This window comes from Chionomys nivalis, chromosome 16 (genome assembly GCF_950005125.1).
Source record: "Chionomys nivalis chromosome 16, mChiNiv1.1, whole genome shotgun sequence".
NCBI classification, from domain to species: domain Eukaryota; kingdom Metazoa; phylum Chordata; class Mammalia; order Rodentia; family Cricetidae; genus Chionomys; species Chionomys nivalis.
This window is the reverse complement of record NC_080101.1, coordinates 53190466-53217545: the sequence shown is the minus strand read 5'-3', so window position 1 is coordinate 53217545 and position 27080 is coordinate 53190466. Positions and strand designations below refer to the sequence as shown.

General features: G+C 40.3%; 1 protein-coding gene across 5 annotated transcripts in view; it reads left to right on the top strand.

The window, feature by feature from the left end:
- Nucleotides 1-27080, top strand: part of Stau2 (staufen double-stranded RNA binding protein 2) — a 311167-nt gene that overhangs the window by 137537 nt on the left and 146550 nt on the right. For all 5 annotated transcript variants that reach the window (XM_057790251.1, XM_057790250.1, XM_057790249.1 and 2 more), the window contains 2 exons: nucleotides 9227-9358; nucleotides 13764-13824. In XM_057790251.1, coding sequence (XP_057646234.1) covers nucleotides 9227-9358; nucleotides 13764-13824 — 193 coding nt within the window. The remainder of the gene's footprint in view (nucleotides 1-9226; nucleotides 9359-13763; nucleotides 13825-27080) is intronic.

Below are 27080 nucleotides of genomic sequence, written 5' to 3'. Positions count from 1 at the left end.
TGCCTCTGCCTCCCAAGTGCTGGGATTAAAGGCGTGCGCCACCACCGCCCGGCTATCCTCTATAGAAATTTTAAAGCTAATTTCTAACCTTGTTGTTTTAGACTTAACCAAGTGTATAGCTCTGAAAATTATAATATTTTTGCAGTAATATTTATTAGAAGATCCTAATAACCAGGGTATACTTACATTTTCTTTATTGTGTTTGAACTTTAAAATTTTTCTCTTGCAAAAGAAACTTATAGTCAAACCCAAGGATCTTACTTTTTATACTATCCAGATAAAATCAACAACAATATACTCAGTATTGACTACATATCAGGTATCTCAGCATCCAAATATGGATCTTCATATTAATTACTCACACATAGCTAAGTTCTGCACTTCTGTATGTATGTAATACCAAATATTGATAAATATGGGGCCATAGTAAACATTTACTATGTCGTTGTTGTTTTCCTGTCAGACCTCTGGAAACCCCAAGGCTCCCAGCCAGGAGTTCCCTGTAACGAACGGTGTCTAGATGTCATTAGAACCCAGAGCAGTGCTCTGGCGTCTTCACTACAGAGACGTATTTGGATATATCTGCTTTGGGTTGTGTTATACAGTTCCTTTTCCATGGAGTGTACTGAATGCCCACTTTGAGAGAGGAGTTTGTATTTGGCTAGCTCCCATTGTATGGCATTCATAAACATTCAAGTCAAGTGGGGGACATTTTGCTATGCTTTTACACTGGATTCAAATTGTGTTGCCCTCTCTCCTGGATGCTCCAGTAGATTCATTACAATATTATAACAACCTTATTAAAGGAAAGACTTTTGTATAAACTCATATTATTATGGTATAATTGAATATAAAAGAAAATATATCTAGAAACAATGTTTGTTTTTACCTATGATACCTCCCCAAACTGAGTTTGTATGTTACAAAATGAATACAAGTTACTTGCGTTGATTACTGAATAAGAAAAGAAAATTTTGATGACGTTATTTGGATAGTTCCAAAGCAGATTTATTCCTTGGGGTAGGAGTATTGTTGGGGGTTCAGCTCATGTAAATGATTATTTAAAGACAAAAATCTGATCATCTTATATCTGCAACATAATAGAGAAGTGCTTTGCTCGGGCATTAATATTTTAGTGTAAAATCTTATTTGTAATTTTGTAATCTCTGAGTTTTGTAGGAAGATGACCCGTGTGCATCTTTTACTTTTATAATGAAGTGAGTCTTTGAGCTGCCATTGTGTTTAACAAATTAGAATCTCAGCAGTGTGGCTTTTCAGCCCTAGATTACTCTGGGTTAACAACTCAGACTATTAACTGCTCACAGTCAGTTGTGTGAGGCAAGGGATGAGTGAGTCTGGGAAACACCTGTTAGGAAGGAAAGACGTCTTAAGAAAGGATCAGAATAGGGCAGGTGGAAACTTGGCAGACAGATAAACAGTTGGTGCCAGGATAGGGACAGCACTGCAGTCAAGGCCAAAGGCAGGAGCCTGGGTCCGATGGGCGTCAGGCCTGCAGAGGTAGATGTGGGGCTAAAGCGGGGGAAGCTGGACGGAGAGTCAGTGAGGTGTGTAGTGTGTGAAAGCAAGTGAAAGTTTTTCAGCAGCTGCTTGCTCACTGATCTTTGGTTTCTGTTTACTTTGGTGAGCATTTTGACCCCCCTCTCCCCTCCTCCAGAGCAGAGGAGGTTTTTGACGCAGCTGGTTTAATCTTTTCACCAACCGTTGTTCCAGAACAGTGTAAGGGCTGGTCAGTCTGGGGAACGAGCCAAGCCCTGGAAAAAGAGCAGGTATTAGAAGGGAATAGCTGAGGATGGGAACACATCTTCCTTAGGGCTTGTGCCAAGGTCAGGGTCAGGCCAACACTGATAGGGCAGGGACTTTGAGTTCATGATGCTCCAAGGGACTGCCATGAGTGTCTGGTACAGCAGTGCTTCTCAGCGCAGTCCACAGGCCATGGACTGGCATCAGGTGGACCTTCTCATTAGGGAGAAAAGCAACGACCTGTATGAAACCACACATTTGTACTATGTGTGTGAGAGTTTTACAGCAGCTCTGCAGTGAATGCTTTTGCAGTTTCACCTGCTACAGCAGCTGTCTTTTAGGCTCCCTTCTGAGATTCCTTGGGAGTACATTTCTTTACTATATCGCTTGAATGTTTATGTTTAAGTTTCTATTTTGTTGTCTTTGTGTTGTAGATACCATTTTTTTTAAAACAATCTCTTCATTTTATGTACCAACCCAAGTTCCCACTCCCTCGCCTCCTCCCACTCCTCAGAGAGGGTAAGGCCTCCCACGGGGAGTCAACGAAGTCTGGCACCTCACTTTGAGGCAGGACCAATGCCCTCCCCCCTATATCTAGGCTGAGCAAGGTATCCGTCCAATGAGAATGGACTCCAAAAAAGCCAGTTTAAACACGGGATAAATCCTGGTACCACTGCCAGTGCTCCACCGACTGATCAAGCCACAAAACTGTCACCCACATTCAGGGGGCCTAGTTTGGTCCAGTCCCCCCCTGTCAGTCCAGAGTCAGTGAGCTCCTACTAGGTCATATTAGCTGTTTCTGTGGATATCCCCCTCATTGTGTTGACCCCTTTGTTCCTATTATTGCTCCTTCCTCTCTTCATCTGAACTCTGGGAGCTCGACCCAGTGATTAGCTATTAATCTCTGCATCTGCTTCCATCAGTTGCTGGATGTAGGTTCTATGATGACAATTAAGGTAGTCATCAATCTGATTACAGGGGCACCCTCTCCACTATTGCTTGGGATGTTAGCTGGGGTCATCCTTGTGGATTCCAGATAATTTCCTTAGTGCCAGGTTTCTCAATAACCTCATAATGGCTTCCTCAATCAAGATATCTCTTTCCTTGCTCTCATCTCTGTCTTTCCCCCATCTTGACCATCGTTTTCCCTCGTGTTCTCCTCCCCTTCCCCTCTCCTGTTCCCCCTTCACCCCCCCCCACATGCTCTCAATTTACTCAGAAGATCTTATCTATTTCCCCTTCCCAGGGGGATTCATGTGTATCTCTCTTAGGGTTCCCCTTGTTAACTAGCTTCTCTGGGGTCATGGACTGTAGGCTACTTATCTTTTACTTTACATCTAATATCCACTTGTGAGTGAGTATGTACCGTCTTTGTCTTTCTAGGTCTGGGTTACCTCGCTCAGCTTGGTGTTTTTTAGTTTCATCCATTTGTCTGAAAATTTTGAAATATCATTGATTTTATTGCCGAGTAGTGCTCCATTGTGTAAATGTGCCACATTTTCTTTATCCATTCGTTGGTTGGGGAGTATCTAGGTTGTTTCCAGATTCAGAGTATTACGAATGATGCTGCTATGAATATAGTTGAGCAAATGTCCATGTGGTATGAGTATGCATTCTTTGGATATATGCTCAAGAGTGGTATTACTGGGTCTTGAGGTAGGTTGATTCCCAGTTTTCTGAGAAACTGTCATACTGATTTCCAAAACAGTTGTACAAGTTTACACTCCCACCAGCAATGGAGGAGTGTTTCCCTTACTCTGCATCCTCTCCATCATAAACTGCCATTGGTATTTTTGTAGATCCCTTTTCTTTTTTTTTCCTTGTGGAAATGATGGTATTTTATTTCAGTGAATGGGGGACAAATTGATACAAGACATGAAAATACAGTCAAAGTAAGTCTTAGTCATGTTTGATAGCCAAGAACTATAAAACTCTTAGAAGATCTGAACAAATTGTCATGACATTGGATTAAGCAAGAACTATCTAATTATGATATTAAAACTTCAAAAGACAGAAACAAAAGTAAATAGGATGCCATAAAAATGGAAAAAACTATTTGGTCTTCAAAGGATGCTACAAAAATTGAAAAGATAATATAAAGATTGATAGAAAATATTTCCATACCATACCACCTTCAAAATACGTCTAGAAGACATAAAAATAATTACAACTAAAAAATATTTACTCAATTCAATTAAAAGTGGCAAAATGATCTAACTAAAATTTCTCCAAAGAAGACTTTAGCATAACAGATGAGCACATGAAAATCACCCAGCTTTTTTTTTTATAAGAACGTGCATATGTTTTATTTTTTTTTCTTTTATATTTTTTATTTATTTCTTTTTTAATTAAAATTTCCACCTGCTCCCCGTTTCCCATTTCCCTCCCCTCCTCCCAAATATTGCCCCCTCCCCCCACTTCCCTCCCCCTATCCCCACTCCTCTTCTCCTCCCCCAACTCCATTCCCCCTCCCTCTCGATACTGAAGAGCAGTCCAAATTCCGTGCCCTGCGGGAAGACCAAGGTCCTTCTATCTACATCCAGAAAGGTGAGCGTCCAAACAGGCTAAGCTCCCACAAAGCCAGTTCATGTATTAGGATCGAAACCTAGTGCCATTGTCCTTGGCTTCTCATCAGCCTTCATTGACTGCCATGCTCAGAGAGTCCGGAATCAACCCATGCTTACATGGGATGTACTCACTCATAATCGGTTTCTAGCCATAAATAAAAAACATTAAGCATATAATGTGTGATCCTATAGAAGTTAAATAAGAAAGTGAACCCAAAGAAAATCATATAGTCATCCACATGGAGAGGGGGAAGTAGACAAGATTGCAGGGCAAAAACTGGGAACTTGCGGGAGAGGTGGCATGGGGCAAAGGGGAAATGGGATGAGAAACATGAGAAGGGGAGGATGGGAGGAGCTCGGGGGATTGGGATGGTTGGGATATAGGAAGGATGGATACGGGAGCAGCGAAGTATATATCCTATCTAAGGGAGCCATCTTAGGGTTGGCAAGAGACTTGACTCTTGAGGGGTTCGCAGGTGTCCAGGATTATGTCCCCAGCTGGTACCTTGGGCAACTAAGGAGAGGGAACCTGAAATGACCCTATCCTATACTGATGAATATCTTGCATATCACCTTAGAACCTTCATCTGGCGATGGATCGAGGTAGAGACAGAGTCTCAATTTGGAGTAACGGTCTGAGCTCTTAAGGTCCAAATGAGGAGCAGAAGGAGGGAGAACATGAGCAAAAAATCAGGACCACGAGGGATGCACCCACCCACTGTGACAGTGGAACCGATTTTTTTTGTTTTTTCGAGACAGGGTTTCTCTGTGGTTTTGGAGCCTGTCCTGGAACTAGCTCTTGTGGACCAGGCTGGTCTCGAACTCACAGAGATCCGCCTGCCTCTGCCTCCCGAGTGCTGGGATTAAAGGCGTGCGCCACCACCGCCCGACTCACGCAGCTTTTTGATTACTAGAAAAATACAAATCAATTGCACAGTGAACTACCCTGTAACATCTACTGAGAGCTGAAATCAATCAAAAAAGCAAGTAGGAAAAAATAGGTGTTGTATGTTGGCAAGGGCATGGAGAAAGTCATCACATCCTCGTATGGTGCAGGATTACCAATGATGCAGTCAAAGATGCTTTGACATTCTCTCCCCCCCCTTTTAATTGATTTTTATTGAGCTCTACATTTTTCTCTACTCCCCTCCCTGCCTCCCCCCTTTAACCCTCTCCATGGTCCCCATGCTCCCAGTTTACTCAGGAGATCTTATCTTTTTCTACTTCCCATGTAGATTAGATCTATGTATGTCTCTCTTAGGGTCCTTATTGTTGTCTAGGTTCTCTGGATTGTGATTTGTAGGCTGATTTTCTTTGCTTTATGTTTAAAAACCACCTATGAGTGAGTAATATGATAATTGTTTTTCTGGGTTACCTCACTCAAAATGATGTTTTCGAACTCCATTCATTTGCCTGCAAAATTTAAGATGTCATTATTTTTTTCTGCTGTGTAGTACTCCATTGTGTAAATTACCACATTTTCCTTATCCATTCTTTGATCGAGGGACATTTAGGTTGTTTCTAGGTTCTGGCTATGACAAACAAAGCTGCTGTGAACATTGTTGAGCACATGTCCTTGTGGCACAATTGAGCATCCTTTGGATATATACCCAAAAGTGGTATTACTGGGTCTTGAGGAATATTATTCCTAATTTTCTGAGAAATTGCCACATAGATATCCAAAGGGGCTGTATCTGCTTGCACTCCCACCAGCAATGCAGGAGTGTTCCCTTTATCCCACAACCTCTCCAGCATAAGTTATCATCAGTGTTTTTTATCTTGGCCATTCTTACAGGTGTAAGATGAAATCTCAGAGTTGTTTTGATTTGCATTTCTCTGATGACTAAGGATGTTGAGCATTTCCTTAAGTATCTTTCAGTCATTTTAGATCCCCTGTTGAGAGTTCTGTTTAGGTCCGTACTCCATTTTTTATTGGATTATTTTTTTTTTGATGACCAATTTTTTGAGTTTTTTGTATATTTTGGAGGTCAGACCTCTGTTTGATGTGGGGTTGGTGAAAAGTAGATCCCATTTCTTAAAAGTGATTGCTTTTCTAAAGCTTAAAAGTAGTGATGGAAATTGTAGCTCAAATCAAACTGAAACTAATTAATAACTAATATACTCAACTGTGGAAGCCAGACAGGAAAGTGTATGTTCTGGGTCAAGAAGAACAACATCTATTTGGGTTGTAGACAAGAACCAAAACCGCAAAATATTGTTAAAATCGTCACACTGTCCACCTGGACACTGTATTTATCTGTGCATATGTTCAGTCATTGCTAATATCCAGTTGATTGTCAGTGAAATTTTTTGAAAGTGGCACGAAGCTGTTCATTTATTTATTTTTATTTTGGTTGTTAAATTGTTCTCTCATTTTTTTTTACTTGCTCAGCCAAGTTCATTATTGCTCCATACATTATCCTCCCCTCTTTTAAATTTAAATTTAAGGTATAAATTTTCTTTACATGCCAATCCCAGTTTCCCTTCCCTCTCCTCCTCCCACTGGAGTTTTATTTTCATTTTACCATGTTCTCTTTATTCCATTTTAAATGTATCTATCTGTCTATCTCTCTGTTCTACATTCCAACCACAGTGTCCCCTCCCTCCTCTATTCCCCACCCAACATGGAACTTTATTTTTTTAGTATTTTTTATTTTAAATAAAGTGATGTCTGGTAACATAACCCAACTTATCAGACATGGATTGTATGTTGGGGTTTCTTGTTTATTTTCTAGAGGAAACCCCTGCAAAGGAACTATTTCATATCTTCCTGTGTTGTAATTTTACTTTTTCCTTTATGTGTTGGAGGGGAGGGAGTGGGGCATACATACATGCATGCATACAAACATACATACATATTACACACACACACATATGGGGAGAGAGAGATGCATCTCTGTGTGTACAGACCTGAGGCTGATGTCAGGACGCACCCTCTCTCCCTGTCCTTTACTCAGTAATGCAGGGTCTCCCAGTTAAACCCAGAGTTTGCTGCTTTTGTTACCTAGACCCAGCTTGCTCTGGGAGTACCTTCTTGGCTTTCTGCTTTCAATGCTTGAACCCTAAGAGAATCATCACACCCTGTGTACACTCCTTATGTAAATCCTCTGGGATCCAAATGTCTGTCTACACATGTGTAGCCAATGTTTAACTAACACTGAGCCATTGAACCCCTCCTTTCCATTTTTCATTTGTATCTTTTTTAAGAGCAAAAGTAATTTAATAAACTCAGGTTTATCTGCCCTTTTCTTATGGTAGCTATATAAAAATTCAGATAAGCAAAGAAGTACTGTGCCTTACTATTCTCCCACAAAACCATGTCTTTTCTTAGCACTTCGCTGTACTATATAAACTCTAGAATTGTCAGATAGTGTAAAATGCATGTGAGACTTCAATAGGAATTCAGTGAATTTATAGATCAATTGACACATGAATTACTATATTACTATTGCCTGTAATCTATAAACATGACACATCATACTATTTATTTGTATTTTCTCTTTTAAAGATGTATTCATAATTTGTATTTTGTATGTAAAAAGAGGGCACCTAGGGAGCTAGAGTAACATTTGTGGGCCTCCACGTTGGATGTTCGTAAACTAACCTGAGTCCTCTGTGAGAGCAGCGATATCTTAATGTCATTTTGTAGATTCCTTCTAATAGTTTCCCTTTTTGTTTTTAATAATTTGTCTTTTTATTTTATGTGCATTGGTGTTTTGCCTGCATGTGTGTCTGTGTGAGGGTGTCAGATCTTGGAGTTACAGACAGTTTTGAGCTAACATATGGGTGCTAGGAATCGAACCGAGGTCCTCTGGAAAAGTGGCCAATGCTCTTAACCGCTGAGCCGTCTCTCCAGACCATAGTTTCACTTTTCAATTTAATTTTTATAACTTTATTTCTCTTATTTCTAAAACAGTCCCACTTAATTCAGCAACCGTGTATATAAGATGACTCACATATATTTAAGTGTGTGTGTGTGTGTGTGTGCGTGCACACATTATGCTTAAATTGCTTATAAGCAGGGTTTTATTTTTCTTTTCAGGACAGGGTTTCTCTGTAGCTTTGGAGCCTGTCCTAGAACTAGCTCTGTAGACCAGGCTGGCCTTGAAGTCAAAGAGATCCGCCTGCTTCTGCCTGCCGAGCGCTGGGATTAAAGGCGTGCGCTAGCACTGCCCGGCTGATTCTCTTCATTTCTGAGCACTAGTGAGGCATAGTTGTTGGTATTCCTGTTGTAGTGATGAAGAGTCTGCAGGTCTGGGAGCTGTTAAATAGCGTGCACCGTCTTAGGTGGTGGTGGTGGGGTCACAAAGTTGAATTTCCTAAGTCTTTTTCTTCACCACAGTACTATACTCAGCCTTAGATTCATTTTCTTTAGGAACTATTTAAAATGCTATTTTCCTTACTAGGTATTGAACCTAGGCCCTGTCTCTGTTAGGAAGTATTCTACCACTGAGCAGTGCCTCTAGCCCTAATATAAACTCATATAAAGTTTGAACATTAGTTTAAATGACATCAATGTGAATTTCCCCTTTGTCCGTTTCCTACTGGAAATAAAGAGTACTAAATGAAGTTAGAGCAAATGCTGTGTTGATGTAAACTTTATTTTGTATTTGCTTAAATGAGTAAAGTTTAAAAAGTCAAATAATATAGAAATATTTAAGGAAGTAAAAGGCCTAGCAGAATGCCACCTGAGATGACCACCAGAATCTGAGGGCCATTTTCCCATATTTTCTCCATGTGTGTTTTCACTTGTATATAGAAAATTTACATGAGTGAGATTTTACCTTTCTGTTTTATTTTGGATTAACCTTCACATTTTTTGAGTTCTGTACATTGCTTCATAATGTAAGGATTTCCTGTTTGCTAATACAACTAATTAATTTCTTCAACCTCAATAGGTCAAGGTGGGCAATGAAGTCGCTACTGGAACAGGACCTAATAAAAAGATAGCCAAAAAGAACGCTGCAGAAGCGATGCTGTTACAGCTTGGCTATAAAGCATCCACTAGCCTCCAGGATCAGCTCGACAAGGTAAGAATGGGCATTAACGTACGTGTGCCTCCTGTCTGACATGAAAGTGATTAACATATGCTGATCTCATCTGCTGTCACAGTTGACTTGAATTTTAATTTCGGGGAGGCAATGCTCTGTGAGATTTTGCTGCTAGAAAATATCATCCACTTGTGGGGAAGATGCAGTGTTGGTGAGCAATAAGTCTATGATTGGAAATACTAGGATTTCTGTATGATAGTTCATACCAATATAATATTGTCTAACTTATTGGCTATTTTGCTAGTCACTTACTTTTCTTTGTATTTGTGCTTTTAGGAACAGGAGCTGTTAGTCTTTGTTTCTGGAATACTGCTGTAAACACTAAAAATAAAAATTTTGCCTTAGTCATTTAGGGCAGGAGTTATATTAGGCACACTCTCTATAAACCACTTTTATTTATTTCTTTCTGCTTATTTTAAACTTAAAGGTAAACTGAGAGAGTATTTATTTTTCTCCCAAGACCCAGTTCATATGCCTTTATTTCTTCTGCAGAGCTAATGACATCATTAGCACCTGCCTCTGTTGTTGGGGCCTGAATTCAGAGTGTAGCAGATAAGGTGAAGAGAATTGAATTAATTTTCTTTTTTTATTATCGTTTTATTATCTACACTTATGAAGAAATTATTTCTATTAAGCATTTTGTTTATACAAAAACTTACAACAAAACAGGTTTAACATTCCCTTTATAAAGGTAGTTTTCCTTTATATTTTATTTTCTATATATTATATTTTCCTTTCTCAAGGACTCCATTTTGGAGAGAGCCTTAGTTTCTGCAGGGGACGCTCCTTAAGCTTCGAGGGAGAAGCAAGACATCTTTTGGTGAACACCTCGCTGTGTTTTTCTCAAGGCCGTTCCGATTCGGTTCAGTGTTTAAAAAATTCATTTGTCTGTGTGGTGGAGATTTCAATTCTGGGTTGTTTGTTTGTTTATTTTGGCTTGGCTAGTCAATGTTTTTCTCCTTTAAAAAGTATTTGTAATACAAAATATGGCATATGTTTGCATTTCAGTAGATTTTAGGTTATGTATATGTTTTAATTAGCATGTTTATATTGACTTAAAACTAATGAGGACTTATAAAAATATGTCAAAATAAGCCATTTTAGAGACATTTATTTGTATATTAAGTGAAAAACAAAACAGTATTTCCTTTGAGAAGCCTTTTGTTTGTTGCATTTTTAGTATATTAGCAAGTGTTCTTCAGAGAAACAGAACCAGCAAGATGTGTGCACATGTACATGTGGGTGTGTATGCACCCTGACATACGTACATGTATGTCTGCATGTGTGCGTGCACATTTGTAAATACACACAGACTTGGGTAGTTGGTAATCTGTGGGGGGACCTAGCAGGCTGGGGACTCAAGAAGCAGTTCCACTTCAATCCATAGACAGGTGCTGGAGAATTCCTTCCTGAGGGAAATCAACCCTTTGTTTCATTGACACTATCAGCTGACTGCATGTGGTCCTCCACATTGTGAAGGGTAGTATGCTTTACCTAAAGTCCACCAGTTTAAATGAACAGCTCAGCCCAAAACTTCCTTAGAAATACACCAAATAATGTTTTACCAAATACCTGAACTCTGGACATATGAAACCCACCCTCACACTCACACCTACTCAATGCCAGATACTTAAAACTTCTAAGGTGGATTGAAACCTAGTCCTTACTCTCAAGGAATTCGGCCATTAAGTATTGGGAAGGAGGCGTTTTGATCATATTGCAAAGAGAGAGGGAGATCAGTCGGTCACTGTTTGAATGCAAAGTAAAGGGCTTAAAGAATTGTTCGTTTAAGATTTCAACTTAATCTAGTTATGCTCATAAAAAGTAATTCTCTCAGAAGTATGGAGAATGGATTTGACCTGAGAGTTAGAAAGTAGGGAAGGCAGTCAAGGAAGCTCATAGAATTGTTTAGGTGTGGAGGATCTGAACAAAGAAACTGGTGGTAGGCATAAAGAGAGGAAGAGTTCAGGAATATTTTATATGCATGTTTGTTAAGATTCAAGTTTAAACAATATGTATGGTGGATACATACGGAAAGAACACCCACATGAAAGGGAGCCAGAGAATGACTTTTGAAGTCAGGTGGTAGTCTGATCAGCGACGTCAGATGGGAGGGTGGAGTGTATTGTGCAGTGCCAGCTTTTGACCCAGTGATGACTTGGGTCTTCTGGGAGAGCAGTAGGTGCTTTTATCCATTGAGTTGTTTCTCCAGCCCGAGGCCATTCTTCTCCCAACTCTGCTATTCATCCTGGTGTTTCTTTCCTTTCCTAGTTGCACAATTCATACATATTCATCATATTTATAGTCCTTTTCACTGGGTTCTAACTCCTTTCTACATAAAAAGTTATTAGTGGACCATTGATGTGGCCCAGTGATTAGAATGATTTCCTAGCGTGTTCATAAGGCCCAGGATTCAATGGTCCAGTACCTGGTGCTTAACATAAAGTAACACAGAACAATTACAAAAGAAAAAGACAACAACAACAAAAACGCCAACCTTAGGGTATGGTTACTCTCTGTTTCTTGATTTAGGAAAACTGCCTAAGTGTATGACCTCAGACACTTTGGTTTGCATCTTTAGAAGGCAAATGGTAATAATCAGATATTGTGAGGTAGAATGAGACCATCTATATTCATACAAAGAAATTAGGTCATTACCAAATATATCTTGTCTTAAATGTCAGAATTGTTGGTGGTTAACACTCTTGGACTACTTTATTGCAGTAATTTCTGTGTTGAAAGGAATGTCTGTATTAGAATTTTGTAGTCAAAGGTTTCAGTAGTGGTCTTGTAGTAGGCTCTCTTTTGGCCCACCAACCAGCTCCCAAATCATGAAACGGAGACTTACTATTAATTATGAATGCTTGTCCCACTAGCTCTTATAACTAAATTGTTTTTCTTCCTCTATGCCTTGGGGGATTTTCATCTTTCTTTTATTCTGTATGCCCTACTTTCCTGCTTCCTCCAGGTAACTGTTTGACTGGCTGACCCGGGGCATCTCCCTCGTTCTTTCTTCTCCCTCCTCATGTGTATTCTCTCTGCCCACCAGCCCCACCCATCCCTCCACTGAGACTGTTCAGCTTTTTATTAGACATATCAGATGCCTTGGGCAGGCAAGATAAAACAGCAACACATCTTTACATGGTTAAAGTAATATTCTGCAGCATAAACAATTGTAACACGTCTTTACATAGTTAAAGTCATATTCTACAACAGATCTCTCAGGGTAAATGTGGAGATGACTGAAAATTTTGTCTTAAGCGGACGGATAAAGAGATAAAGGAAGAGTGGTGTGCTTCCTGGTTTGTGTCATGCTGCTAGTTTTGTGTTTTACATTTCTTTTGTCAGTATTTGTCCTTGCCACCTTAAGATGTATAATGAGAGAGACAAAAAAAATGTGTAAAAATACACTTATATTTTGGTGATACTTACTTAGCAAAGGTTTTTTTTCCATAATGGACACAGTAATATTTCTGTTCTTATTTTGATCTTAGAAAGGATGAAGGCATTCCTTTATTTCTTGAGTAAAAATTATTGACTGTCTTCTATGTAATACATACTGTATATGGCAGGTTTTCTTGATGCCTTGTAAACAGACAAACTCATGCTTGAAACCTGAAACAACTCAGAGCAGCGAGCAAAGCGGTAGACTCAGAGCAGGAAGGGCCCGGTGTCCTGTTCAAACTAGTTACTCCTGCAGCTTCACCGTGGGCGAGAGCAGGAAGGGCCAGTGTCCTGTTCACACTAGTTACTCCTGCAGCTTCACCGTGGGCGAGAGCAGGAAGGGCACGGTGTCCTGTTCACACTAGATACTCCTGCAGCTTCACCGTGGGCGAGAGCAGGAAGGGCCCGGTGTCCTGTTCACACTAGTTACTCCTGCAGCTTCACCGTGGGCGAGAGCAGGAAGGGCACGGTGTCCTGTTCACACTAGTTACTCCTGCAGCTTCACCGTGGGCGAGAGCAGGAAGGGCACGGTGTCCTGTTCACACTAGTTACTCCTGCAGCTTCACCGTGGGCGAGAGCAGGAAGGGCACGGTGTCCTGTTCACACTAGTTACTCCTGCAGCTTCGCCGTGGGCGAGAGCAGGAAGGGCACGGTGTCCTGTTCACACTAGTTATTCCTGCAGCTTCACCGTGGGCGAGAGTAGGAAGGGCACGGTGTCCTGTTCACACTAGTTATTCCTGCAGCTTCACCGTGGGCGAGAGGTGGAAGGGCACGGAGTCCTGTTCACACTAGTTTCTCCTGCAGCTTCACCGTGGGCGAGAGGTGGAGAGGATACACTCACTAGCCATCGGAGAGATCTTTGCCCTTGCTAAGTGATCAGTCAGCATTGTTTTAATATGCCTGAATCTATAGACTTCAAAAAATTGTTTTAATCTTTCAGACAGGGGAAAACAAAGGATGGAGTGGTCCAAAGGCTGGATTTTCTGAACCAACAAACAACAGTAAGTTCTCATTTTTGTTATATGTAATTGGTAATCATCACTGGTCCTGACTGGTTCTGTTTAGGCCATAGGTGCAGTACTAAGCATTGTGGAAGGAATAAAGGAATCACAAAAGCTTGCTTTCCTGAAACTGGTGAATGACTGAAAAATTAAGACAAACACTTAAATCCTTAAGCTACTACAATCTGTGTACCATTAATCTACATGGTGATAACATTTTAAAAGTTCATTTTTATTTAAATAATATTCTTACAAACAAAAAAGTCTAAAAATAAAGTATCTTTCAATCAGTTTTTAACAGTTTCAATCTCTTAGGTATAAAGCAATTTTTATGTAATTATAATACAAATTTTTCTTTCTTTTTTTGAACCCAGAACTTTGTGCATGGTAGGCAAGCATTCTGTAACTGAGCTGTAGCCCCAGACCTTGTTTATAGTATTTATAATATACAGTGTATATGGTATATATAATTTCTATATAATACACAAATAATTGTATACCTTATTTAAATTTTATTTATACTTATAGTATAATTATATACATTATTTATATTTCATTTATACTTATAGTATAAATAAAATTGTTATGCTATTTGTATTTAGCATTGCAGCACACATTTTAATATTTTGTTGAGCTCTTAGAATTTTTTATGTTTTATTAAGGTTATTAAGCTAATATTAGATTATAAGTATGAAATTTCACAACTTTGTTCCCCTGATAGTCAGACACTTAAAAAATCAACTGTTTTCAAAGGTATATGACTTAGATTCTTTTTTATCATGCATACAGATATTTTTCTTTAAAACAATTTTTAAAATTTATTTATTTTCACTTTATGTGTATGGGATTTTGCCTACATGTAATTCTGTGTACCATGTGCATGTCTGGTGTTAGCAGAGGTGAGACCCCTTGTAACTGTAGTTATAAAACAGATGTGAGCTGCCAGCATCCTGTGGAAGAGCAGCCCATGCTCTTAACCACTGAGCCATCTCTCTAGCCTTAGCCTTGTTCTCCAGTATCCCATGATGAGAATACTGCTCAGTGGAAGAGCGCTTGCCTAGCATGCACCATGCCCCAGGCCAGATTACCAACATCTTAAAGGATAAATATCCTCCACCTGAAAGGCATCTGTGTTTTCACTGTGAATCAGTGAGTCAGAGCATTGCCCAATCTCATCTTCTCTCTAACCCTCTGTCATTTGAACACTAACGAAGCTTAAATCTGCACATTATCATAATGTCTGTACAGTCTTCAATACCGGAAGTTCATCTTTTGATGAAAGGAAGTCAGAAATGATTCTTATGGAACCATGCTTATAGAATTCAATTCTTGGACTATCAAAATAACCTCCTTTAAGTAATAGTGAGATAGTAATACTCCTGGGTTACTTTTCTGGGGACAATTTAAATCAGTGAGCTGTACACCTTGGACTGTATATTCACAAGAATGATACATGTGGACTGAGTCTGTAGCCCTGGGAGAAGTGCTGTCAGTTCGGGGTGCTTAGAGTTTCTGCTTTATTCCTTTGGTGTTTGGATGGATTTGCTTGCAAGTACTTGGTAAGGGGATGCATGGAACATTAAATTGATCGTATTTTATATAAAGAACTTAGCACTCAGCACCTATTAGTAAGCTTGTAAGAAATGCTGGTTTTTATACCTTTCCCTTTTGTTTCAGAAAGGATATAATGCTGCTACATTGGCCAGAAGTCCCATTCGTATACTTTTTTATCAGTTATTTTTTTGCATGCACATTCTGGCCAAAGAATATATAGTTTCTTTTTGAATGGTGACATTTGGCACTGGTTAGTTTGTGAAGGATGTGAACATAAAGTATATGAATATGGAAGATGTATAGTTACTAATCTGACCCCTTAATTATGAGAGCACACTGTAGATGACCTGCATCCTGCATTTATTAAGTTGATATTTTGGCCCTTAGAATTATGTTTTTTATTTTATTTTACTTTTTATATTTTTAATATATGTGTATGTGTGCATCTCTGTGAGTAAACGCCATGTGTGTGGGGGAGGTGCTTATGAAAGCCAGAAAAGGGCACTGGATCTCCTGGACATGTGAACTAGTGGTTGTGAACTGACTCGTGGTACTGGGACCCCAGCTTGTGTCATTTGCGGGAACAGCATGTTCTCTTAACCACTGAGCCATCTCTTTTGCCCCTGGTCTTATTTTTAATTTGCTGAGGGTTATTGCACCTCCTTTGCAAAGTATAGGAAGAGGGCAATGAGTTTATAATGGTTCCATTGAGATTTGAAATGAGTGTTTCTTCCCCACTTTCCAATTGTGAGAGGTAAGGAGGCAGACCTAAGGCTCGGAGTGGGTTACTGCGGTGAGGAAAGGCAGCCTAGCTCTGCACAGGGTTGCTTCTCACCCCAATCCGCCTAGAGCCAGTGAAAGTTACTTAAACATATTAGGAAAAGTCTCTGCTCGGGAATTGACCACCTGAACAACAAATCACTTCCTAAAAATTAGTTGAAGTTGAGTTATCATGGTAATATTCTGATGGATTTCTTGTCACTTAAGTTCTTGCTATAAGTTATCTACACCCATGTTAGCTTCTTGAGGAAAAGGTCTGAGCATGAAGGCCAGAAGGCCGTGAGAAGACAGAGGCTGCCTGTGCTGACTATCTAGCCTGAAGCAGCTCTGCTTACATCTTATACTGACCATGTTTGCCAAGGGGAAAGTTGGGAATCTAAATTATGCAACAGTAAAGTGGTTAGCAGCACTGAACAGAATCTTTCAAAAGCACTGTTGCTTTGCAGAAACACTAAATGACCCTCTTCACTATTTTCCTTCCCAAACTCTTTGTTACTTCAATTTCTAGCCAACCATTATTTGGAAAAATAATACAAAATTAACTGGGAACCAAATGTACTAGAATTAATAGAGAATGCAGAATTGGAAGAGGGAAATTTTAATCTGGCACACTGGCACCTAACTATAAGTAGACAAAAATGTTAATGTACATGTGCATTTAATTTTTGTGATGGAAGATTTTTTTTAAAGATTATAGTCATAAGAAACTGCTAACAATTACAGCTAAGAAATAGTTTAAATGATTTTACAAGGGATTGTGATTACATAGCCTGATTCCTCCGTTTATTTTCTTGGCTTGATTGCCTGCAGCTTTAAAATGTGGACCCAATTTTTATATGTTCCTCAGGCTTTCTTCATTTGCTAAACTTTATCAGAAGGTAGACTGTTCTAAGTGTGTTTTTATCCTTTGACTCGCTGTCATAATTATGTTGAAGAACACATTACTCTGTAATGTGAATTTGTGTTAAATTTAGCATAGGGCAATTTTATGCTTGGCACACACATAAAAAGCTGGGTTTTTACAGATGAATGACTAACAAAGCCTTAAAAAGCTCATGCATTTTAAAGATCTACTGATGGCTCATGGAAAACTTTGTAAAATATTTAGATATAGTTCAGTCGATAATATCTTTGCACTCACATTCCATGTTTCCTATTAATACAAGATTTTTACTTAAAAACCGGTTCATTGTTTCTTAAAGGTGAACTCTGGCTTAATTCAGAGTTGGACTAAGCTCAAAGGTGTTCTGTGGAATGTGCCAAATCCACCCACTAAAAGATTATTTTGAGGCATTTTTTCACATTTTCTGTTAACCTTTTTAAACAGTTTTCTTCAGCTCTGAGAAGTAGATGGGTCTTCTTAGTTTGTCAGATGTGACCCAGAACGGCCCTTTGGGACAGAATCCGGTTCTGTCTGTCTTTTCACTGACTGCTGAGTTCCCAGCGTTTGATCAATTGTGTCATATGCACGTCTTTTTAAAGTCGTGTATCCTGAAGCCTGTAGGCCATGCTATCCCAGAAGTTCCACGTTGGACAGACTGGCAGCTTCTCACTGCTGCCCACTGTATTAGAACCTCTGCTCTGCTCTTACTCCTTTCCTGGTCTTTACACTTGTTTTTTTTTTTTTTTTTTTTTTTCTTAAATAAAGTTTTACCATTGGAAACACACCACTTGGCCTCTTCTTTTTAGTTCCATTACTGTTTCTTTGCTGGTTGGTCTGACTAGGACTTCTAGTACTTTTTTTTAAGTTTGTTGTTCAGGGATTTCATATATGGTATATAAATGCATTTTGATCAAATCTTCCTCTTGCCCTTTCTTCAAATTCCTCCCCTATCTGCATGTTATCGTTTGATTTTCGTTCCTATGATAAAACACTGACAAAACCCAACTTGCAGAGGAAGGGGTTTATTTACCTTACAGATTATAGTCCATCACTGAAGGAAGCCAGGACGGGAGCTTGAGGCAGGAACAGAAGTAGAAACCGTGGAAGAATACAGTTTACTGGCTTGCTCTGGTATGTCTTCTCAGTTTCTTTATGCAATCCAAAATCACCTGCCCAGGGCACTGTTACAATTAGATCAAAGCAAAAACAAAATCCCAGTACTCAAAGTCTGGTACTCATTCATGGTCTGGGCTCCAGGGGCTTGCGGGCTCTACCTCCTGTTCTGTACCTGGTGTTCATTCCGAAGTCCTGGCGTCTCCAACATACTAGGGCTTCCATAGCTGCTGCGACTGCCCGTTCATCCCTGCCGTCTTCTGGCCTCTCCAGTGCCAAGCCTCGGCTGCTCTCCATTGCCCTTCCGTGCCTTCAGAACCAGTGCCACCTGGGAGACTCTTAGGCATAACTGGGTTCTACTTCCAGTTTGAGATGCAGCCTTGGTCCTCTGCTGGACCACAGCTTGTGTGTTGACCCCAAGAAAATAATTCACCAGAGGTTTTGTCTCCATAATGCTGGTCTCTTGTTAATCACAGCTGATTTTTCAGCCAGCCAACTAGAAACCACAGATTCTTAAGATTCTTAAATCAGATTTATCACGTGAATGGCCCTGATCGATGAGTCTTTGCTTCCCTCTGAAACTTTACAAAGTAGACCTCCATCATCTGCATTTCTATCAACACGCTTGTCTCCCAAACTCCCACCAAACAGTTCATGACATTCTGAACACTCTGGCCTTTCCAGCCCAAAGTTCGAGACACTTTGACATTTGACATTCTTCCTTCAAACAACACTATCAGGTTTGTCAGAGCCATAGCCCACTTTCTGTCCTGTTAGTTTTCTCTTGCTGTGACGGAACATTCTGAGCAAACCTGACTTAAAAGGTCTGCACATCCTGATTGCAGCTCATCATCTAAGGGAAGTCAGAGCAGGGGCAGGAATCATGGGGAAATCTCGGGCTCACATTCACCTACCTTACTTATAATCTCCAGGACCGCATGTCCAGGGGTGGGACCACCCACATCAATCATTAATTATGAAAATGTCTCACAGTCATGCCCCTAGGTGAATCTCATGGAGGCAGTTCTTCACTGAGATTTCCTTTTCTCAGATACGTCTAAGTTTGTGTCAGGGGACAGAAGTAATAAGAATAGATTTTAAATAAAACAAGAGAACATGCAGTGAGATGGGATGAATTTGCTCCTGCTTTTGATTTGGATTTGACCTCATTTGCAGTTTCTGTCCTGACTTTCAAGTAACTCATTATAGGTTCTTATATATTGTTTTAGAATCATCTTACACATATGCAAGCAAATGTAAATACTCAATCTTCTAGTTTCTCAGATTTATTTTTTAAAATAATTTTCCTTTTCATATAATGTGTTATATCTTGCAGATTCTCTCATACATTTATACACATATATATAGACTTTTTGCTATTAAATTGGAGGACATTTAGATTGTCTGTAATATTTTTGTTATAAATAACCTATAGGCAGAGTTTATTGTCAGGATCACAAATCCGCTCTGTCCTGCTAGCTGCTCCCAAGTAACCACACTGAGACTTCATATTAATTGTAAACGCTCCACTGATAGCTTAGGCTTGTTCTTAGCTAGCTCTTATAACTTAAATTAACCCATTTCTGTTTATCTGTGTGCTGCGCCAAGGCTCTTTTACCTCATCTACATCCTTCCCATCCTGCTTGCTCTGCATCTTATGGGGTCTCCTCACGATTCTTCCCTTTTCCTCCCCAGCATATTCTCTTCCCTGAAAATCCTGCCTAAACACTGACCAGTCAGCATTTTATTAACAATGAGGGCAACACATTTCACAGTGTACAGAAAGATGTTCCACAGCATTTCCCCTTTTTTGGGTAATTGAAAAGGAATGTTTTTAATTTTGACATAGTAAAATTATATAGAAGAAAAATAATTATTAAATAAGAATTACAGTTATAATATCTAGTCCATTTGTATTTTACAAAATAGAGAACATACTCCATCAGCTGTCTTCTCCTGAAAAGTCCAGAGTTTTATACCTAATTTTTTTTCTACCCTGATGAGGGAGAACTGTAACAATAATTATCTTGTCTTCAACCCCATCAAAGACTGAGAAGGATATAATATTACCTGAGTAAACATGAATTGCAGAGCAAGCAGTTTTCAAGATTGAGACATTACAGAAACAGCTGGCTGCCTGGACAGTCACCTTAGGTTCTGTAATGTTGTGGCATCCAACTCTGGCCTACAGTTCCAGTAATATAACAGACATTTTTGAAAGGCAGGAAAGTTTAAAGGACTGGCCTATCTTGTCCTGACAAAGTTTGGTAGTCACCCTTTTTTTTTTTTTTTGCATCCTGCTGGTACACTTTGAACAGTATGCTCTCAGCAATTGAGGCAAGGACAGTTTCTTTTCCCACATGGCTAGTTTTTTCCATAAAGAAAACAAACTCCATACAAAGTTTCTTCAATGCCCATCATCCTCTTTTGAAGCAAATTGGTGCTGTCAGGAGCAGGTATGTCTCACTGTCATGAAAAACCTTAGGTTATTAAACATATCAAATGCCATTCTGTAAGTCTTTGAAGTGTTTGAAGATCATCTGTCTATCTAAATATATTTGTGTTTGACCTTGAAAACATACTTAACAGGACTATGTTTGACTATTATAGATGACTATTAATCTGTATTTCTTAATTGTGCATTACATTTTGGGTCATAAGCACAATGCCCCAAACAATGGTAGAAATATTCATATAGTATAACAAAGTTAACTTTAAATTTGTATCAATATAACAATATCCATACCAATGTAAAGTATTTTGAGATTAATAGTTTTTTTGGATTAAAGTAGATTCAATAATCTACCCTTTTTCCTATAATTCTTATATCCCCCTTTTCTTCTTTAAAAAGAGACCTTTGAATTTAATTATTTTGTTTAGCTTTTTTCTGACTATGACCAATAACATCCTGTAGCCAACCCCCCATAAATGACAACAAATATCCATAAACCATCTTTTTGGAATGTGGGTTTTGTTTTCTCTAGACTGATTCCTGTTGTCTGGGGCATGGAATCTTTGGGGGAACCTTGAGAAAATCAGAATTGCTAAGTATTGACTGGAGTAGTTTGTGAGGCTGGACCTTCTCAGCCAGCAGCCTTTGAAACTGTTTTGGATGCTGGATCATCTGGGCCATTCATTTTTATTGGTGTGTGGTCCCTTTGCTCTGAAAATACATAAACTTTTAAAGGTAACATACATATTTGCATTAATACAAGTATAGACTGTGCATTGTACGCAAGTCAGACAGAGCTGACTTTTATGTTTGAGCAGGTTAAATATGTTACACGTTTTGTGGTTTTCTAGGTTTATTTCTGTATGTCTGTAACCAGGATTTTCAGGGGGTCTTTCCCTGATCAGTATCAGCCTAGAATGAATCTACAGCTTCTCATTTCCTGTGGAAATAAAAACATCATCTCTTAAGTTCCAAAGCATTTCTCCTTTTTTTTGTCTACAATAAGAACAGTTATCAGGTAAAGAATTATATTGACAATGTCCATTCTATTTGCATTTGTCAAATTCAGAAAAAATGCTTCATTACTTATCCTAATTTGGTGGGTCCAAAGTTTTGTAGCCTGATAACTTCATATCCAAATTACATGTGTGCTATGTATTTGGAGGTAAATTTCTTTTTTTTCTTTTTTTTTTAACATTTTTTTATTGAAAAAAAAATTTCTGCTTCCTCCCCGCCTCCCATTTCCCTCCCCCTCCTCCCGCCCCTCTCCCCCTTCACCCACTCCTCTTCTCCTCCCTCTCCAGTCCCAAGAGCAGTCAGGGTTCCCTGCCCTGTGGAAAGTCCAAGGTCCTCCCCCCTCCATCCAGGTCTAGGAAGGTGAACATCCAAACTGTCTAGGCTCCCACAAAGCCAGAACATGAAGTAGGATCAAAACCCCATGCCATTGTCCTTGGCCTCTTGTCAGCTCTCATTGTCCGCCATGTTCAGAGAGTCCGGTTTTATCCCATGCTTTTTCAGTCACAGTCCAGCTGGCCTTTGTGAGCTCCCAATAGATCGGCCCCACTGTCTCAGTGGGTGGGTGCACCCCTCGTGGTCCTGACTTCCTTGTTCATGTTCTCCCTCCTTCTGCTCATCATTAGGACCTTGGGAGCTCAGTCCGGTGCTCCAGTGTGGGTCTTTGTCTCTATCTCCATCCATCGCTAGATGAAGGTTCTATGGTGATATGCAAGATATTCATCAGTATGGCTATAGGATAGGTTCATTTCAGGTTCCCTATCCTCAGGTGCCCAAGGAACTAACTGGGGACATTGCCCTGGGCACCTGGTAGCCACTCCAAGTTCAAGTCTCTTGCCAACCCTTAGGTGGCTCCCTTAACTAAGATATGAGTTTCCCTGCTCCCCTATCCAACCTTCCTTTATCCCCAATCATCCCATTTCCCCCAGTTCCCCTCATCCTCTCCTTCACACTTTTCTCTCCCCATCTCCCCTCACTCCCATCCCACCCCACCCCCAAGATTCCAATTTTTTGCCCAGCAATCTTGTCTATTTCCCATAGCCAGGAGGATAACTATATGTTTTTCCTTGGGTTTACCCTCTTGTTTAGCTTCTTTAGGATCACAAATTATAGACTCAGTGGCCCCTATCCATGGCTAGAAACCAATTATGAGTGAGTACATCCCATGATCTTCTTTTTGGGTCTGGGTTACCTCACTCGGGCTAGTATTTTCTATTTCCATCCATTTGCATGCAAAATTCGAGAAGTCATTGTTTAAATTTCTACAAATGGAATTATTGTCTTAATGAGTATGTGTGTGCTTTAAACATCCTTAGCTCCGGGAACAACTGGGAAAGCTCCCTTGAACTTCTAGGCTCACTGAAGCTCTTAGGAAGCAGCCAGGTGATTTTGCCCACATATTTGCTATCCTAGGAAACAGCTGGTAGCTCTCTTCTTTCCATCTTCAGGACAGGTGCTGTCTTGAGTAGTTTAGGCCAGAGAGTCTGTTCCTTTCACCTGATCAACAACGCTGGATAGCAATTGACTGGGCTTCCCATACTATGGACTCCAAGAAGCAACTGGGTGGCCCTGTCCATCCAACTATGACCCTCAGAAGTAGTTAAATAAATTATTCTAAAACACTGGAACTCCGAAGGCCCTAAGAAGTAGATGCTCAGCCCCATCTGCCCATTCTACATCCAGAAAGCTTCTGGAAAGATCTTACTGAGCATGTAGGTCCCCAGATACCCACATAGTTACCTCCGCAGCTTTTACATACTGATGTGAATCCTAGCTACTGCCATCACAGCCATCTAGACCAACTAGGTGACCCTGCCTTCACAAAGCCCTTGAAAACTGATAGTGGCCTTAAGCCTGCAGTTGGTACACTGTACCCTAACTAAGACAGTTTTACCCCAGCTGGTGGTTTAGCACTGCAATCCCTGTAGCTCAGGCCATCAGGATGCCCACTGGGATCACTAGTGTTAATTGTATTTGAAGAAACAGCATGGACATTACATACCAAAAGCAGCACTAAGAAGGAGGCTTATTGGTGGTAATTACTTACATTAAAAAACAAAACAAAGATCATAGCAGAAAGAAACAAAATACTTAAAATGCAAATGACCAATGAAATTAATTTTTTTATTTGTTTTTTAATTGATTGTTTGGTTATGCAACCCCATTGCTCTCACCTCCCAGCCTTCTCATGTCCACTCCCCTTCCTACTTCCCCCCCCATAATAAAAGAAAAGGAAAAAGCAAGTTCATTTTGTATTGACTCACTACAGTGTGGTCAAATTCCTAGTTACCAGCCAGCCAACCCGTCACAGGGAGGGTGAGTCCACCTACATGCATGCCAGAAACCATCAACTGAGGAGAGCCAGCAGTGGCCAGGGGAGGAACTGGGCCAGTTCTCAGGGTTTGGTGGTAACACCAGCTGCAGACTTCAGCATGGACCTTGGGGGTATCAGGTCCACTGACCCACTCATGGCTTTCAGTGGCTGCATTGGCCACAAGCCTCAGCATAGCCTCGGGTGGTTACACATGCCACTCACATCAGGATGGCCCCCAAGGCAGCAAAGCCTGAGGCCGCGCGAAGAAGTCATCATCAGTCAGCAGCACAGACTGCAAACTCCCACATGAATCTCAAGTTTCACTGAGTCCTGGGGCAACAGCATGGACAGTAGATACCAACATGGCCTCTGGCCTCTGGTGGCTTCCTGTACCGTGATGGTCCTTCCAGGAGATCCAGTCCAGAAAGCAAGCCTTTCTTCATCTCAAGCTGCTATCATTGCCCGGAGCCAGGGGTTCCCATGACTAGGCAGCAGGTCCAGGACTAAGTCTGTGTCTGCATAAGGTTCAGGCTCTGCTGACCCTGCTGGGCAGTGACTCTCACTCTCACTTGTCTCCAGTTCCTCCCCTCTGCATAGTGCATGCACAGCTCTGCTTCTCTGTCTTTCCCACCTCTTTTCACATATTTGTTTATCACCATGGTGCTTGTGTATCTTTGAAAGTCTTTTGGCTAGACTCTGCAAGAAAAGAGAAAATGAATGAAATGATGAAAGACTTCTGCTGCTGACGGTGCAGAAAGGCTGAGGATCTTTAGAAGAGACTGTCATGAGCAGCTGTGCACCAAGAAAGTAGAGCACCTAGAAGACAGGTGGCAGCTTCTAGATATGAGTCTATCACAACTGACCCTCAGGAGTTGCAATATCTGAACAGACCAATAGTAAGAAGAAAACGGTACATCAGCAACAACAACTTTCCCAAGAAGTCTGGGTGGGGGTGCAGAGGTAGAATGCTTACCCAGCATTTACAAAGCCCAAGAGCTACCAACACCAAAAAGAAAAGAATAGTAGTTTCCCAGAAAAGCTCCCAAACTAACTGAATTCACTGCTGGGTGTTTTCAAATGTTAAACATTTGAAATTCTCCTCATAATATCCCAAAATGTTGAATCCAGGGAGATATCCTTCCAAACTGGTTCTATGAGGCTCGCATTACCTTGATAACAAGCTCAAAAACACAACCACTAAAAACAATAAATGGTGAACATTTATGCAGAAATTATCAACATATATTAGTTGATTGAAAACATGAAAAAGGAGATAAGTCATGGTCAGGATTTATTCCAAGTTGATTACAGGGGAAGGCCAGTTCAGGCACCCTCTCCACCATTGCTTGGAATCTTTGTTGGGGGTCATCTTTGAGGATTTCTGGGAATTTCCCTCGCACCAGGTTTCTCCCTGACCCTATAATGGCTCCCTCTATCCAGATATGTCTTTCCTTGCTCTCCCTCTCTGTCTGTCCCCCAACTTAGCCATCCTGTTCCCTCATGTTCTCCTCCCCATCCCCTTTACCCCCCCCCCTCGTCCCTTCCAGTTTACTCAGGAGATCTTATCTATTTCCCCTTCCCAGGGGCATCCATGCAGTCTCTCTTAGGGCCCTCCTTGTTACCTAGCTTCAGGGGTTGTGGGCTGTAGCCTAGTTACCTCCCCCCCCCCAAAAAAAAACATTTTTTAAGTTGATCTGAAAGTAAGAATGGTAATGATCAGAGCCTGGGAAAGGTTGGAGGGACTGAGGTGGGTGAGTATGCCTATAGTGGATGAGTTCCTAATGTTCTTTAGCACGGTGACAGATTTCAGAGAAGCTGGTAGAAAGTGACTGCTTCCAGCACCAGTGGTGTGTATGAGGTGGCACATAAGCACACTGAGCTCATCTTGTACAGTGTATATGTTCATTGAAATGCCGCACTGTGCCCCAATAATGTGTACAGTTCCAGTGTTTCAATTAAAATGAAAATTATATGTATATACTTCTAATTTGGTTGGATGTAATTGCTACAGATAGATACCCTACCAGCTGTATCAGATTTCTTGTTTCCTGTAGTCTCCCTGCGCTTAACAGACTTCTGATTTTTTGTGAATCTTATTGCTTGAAATAGCGTCTTTCACAATGTTTACCTTGATTTCTTCTGTTGAGAATAAGATCACTACACTTCCCATAGTGGGAAAACTCTTCTTAAAAATGGAATGTGTTATTTGAAAGTAAAATGTAATCTTTTACTTTAGTCTTAAAAATCATATTTCACAGTCCCTGCTGTTGGTACAAATGAAAGAAATATGAGGTACTTTCCCTTTCCCTACTGCACTGATGATCTTTAGATAGTTCATAATGTATAACATGCTTGAAACAAAGTCTCACGAGTTTACATATGACATAGACCTATGAGTCACACCTTGATGTGCTGGTCCTGACCTAGCAGTGCATGGGTTACGAGTGTCACAGTCCACCAGTCTCAGAAATAATGCATTTCTGCATTCCAGGACAGCAGTCTTTATTTTTTTTATTTATTTTATTTATTTATTTATTTTTTTGATTTTCGAGACAGGGTTTCTCCATAACTTTTTGGTTCCTGTCCTGGAACTAGCTCTTGTAGACCAGGCTGGCCTCGAACTCACAGAGATCCTCCTGCCTCTGCCTCCCAAGTGCTGGGATTAAAGGCGTGCGCCACCACCGCCCGGCTGACAGCAGTCTTTAAAAGGTGATTTTTTTTTTTTTTTAAGTTGAGGTCTTACTGGAACTCACTATTGCTAGAACTCATAGTCTGACCTTAAACTCATGGCACTCCTCCTGCCTTGGCCTCCCAAGTGATGAGATACAGGCATACATTATAATTTCTTACAAAATATTGTCTCTCTGAAAAATATTCTTGCAACATTGAATGCCTATGAGTAGGACAACACCAGGAGTCCCGAGTGTGAAAGGCTGGGGACTGCCCAGCTTCTCATTGTGCAAAAAGAAAGCTTGAGGCTTGGGTGACTGTATAATGTGTCCAAAGATAGTAGTGAAGACTTGGAATCATGTCTTCTCATCTCAAAGGCTTGCATTTGCTACCAGATGACATATTTATTTCTAGATATACTAATGCTGATAATGGAGCAAAAATCAGTAAAGTTTTTAAAAAATTCCACTGAAGTT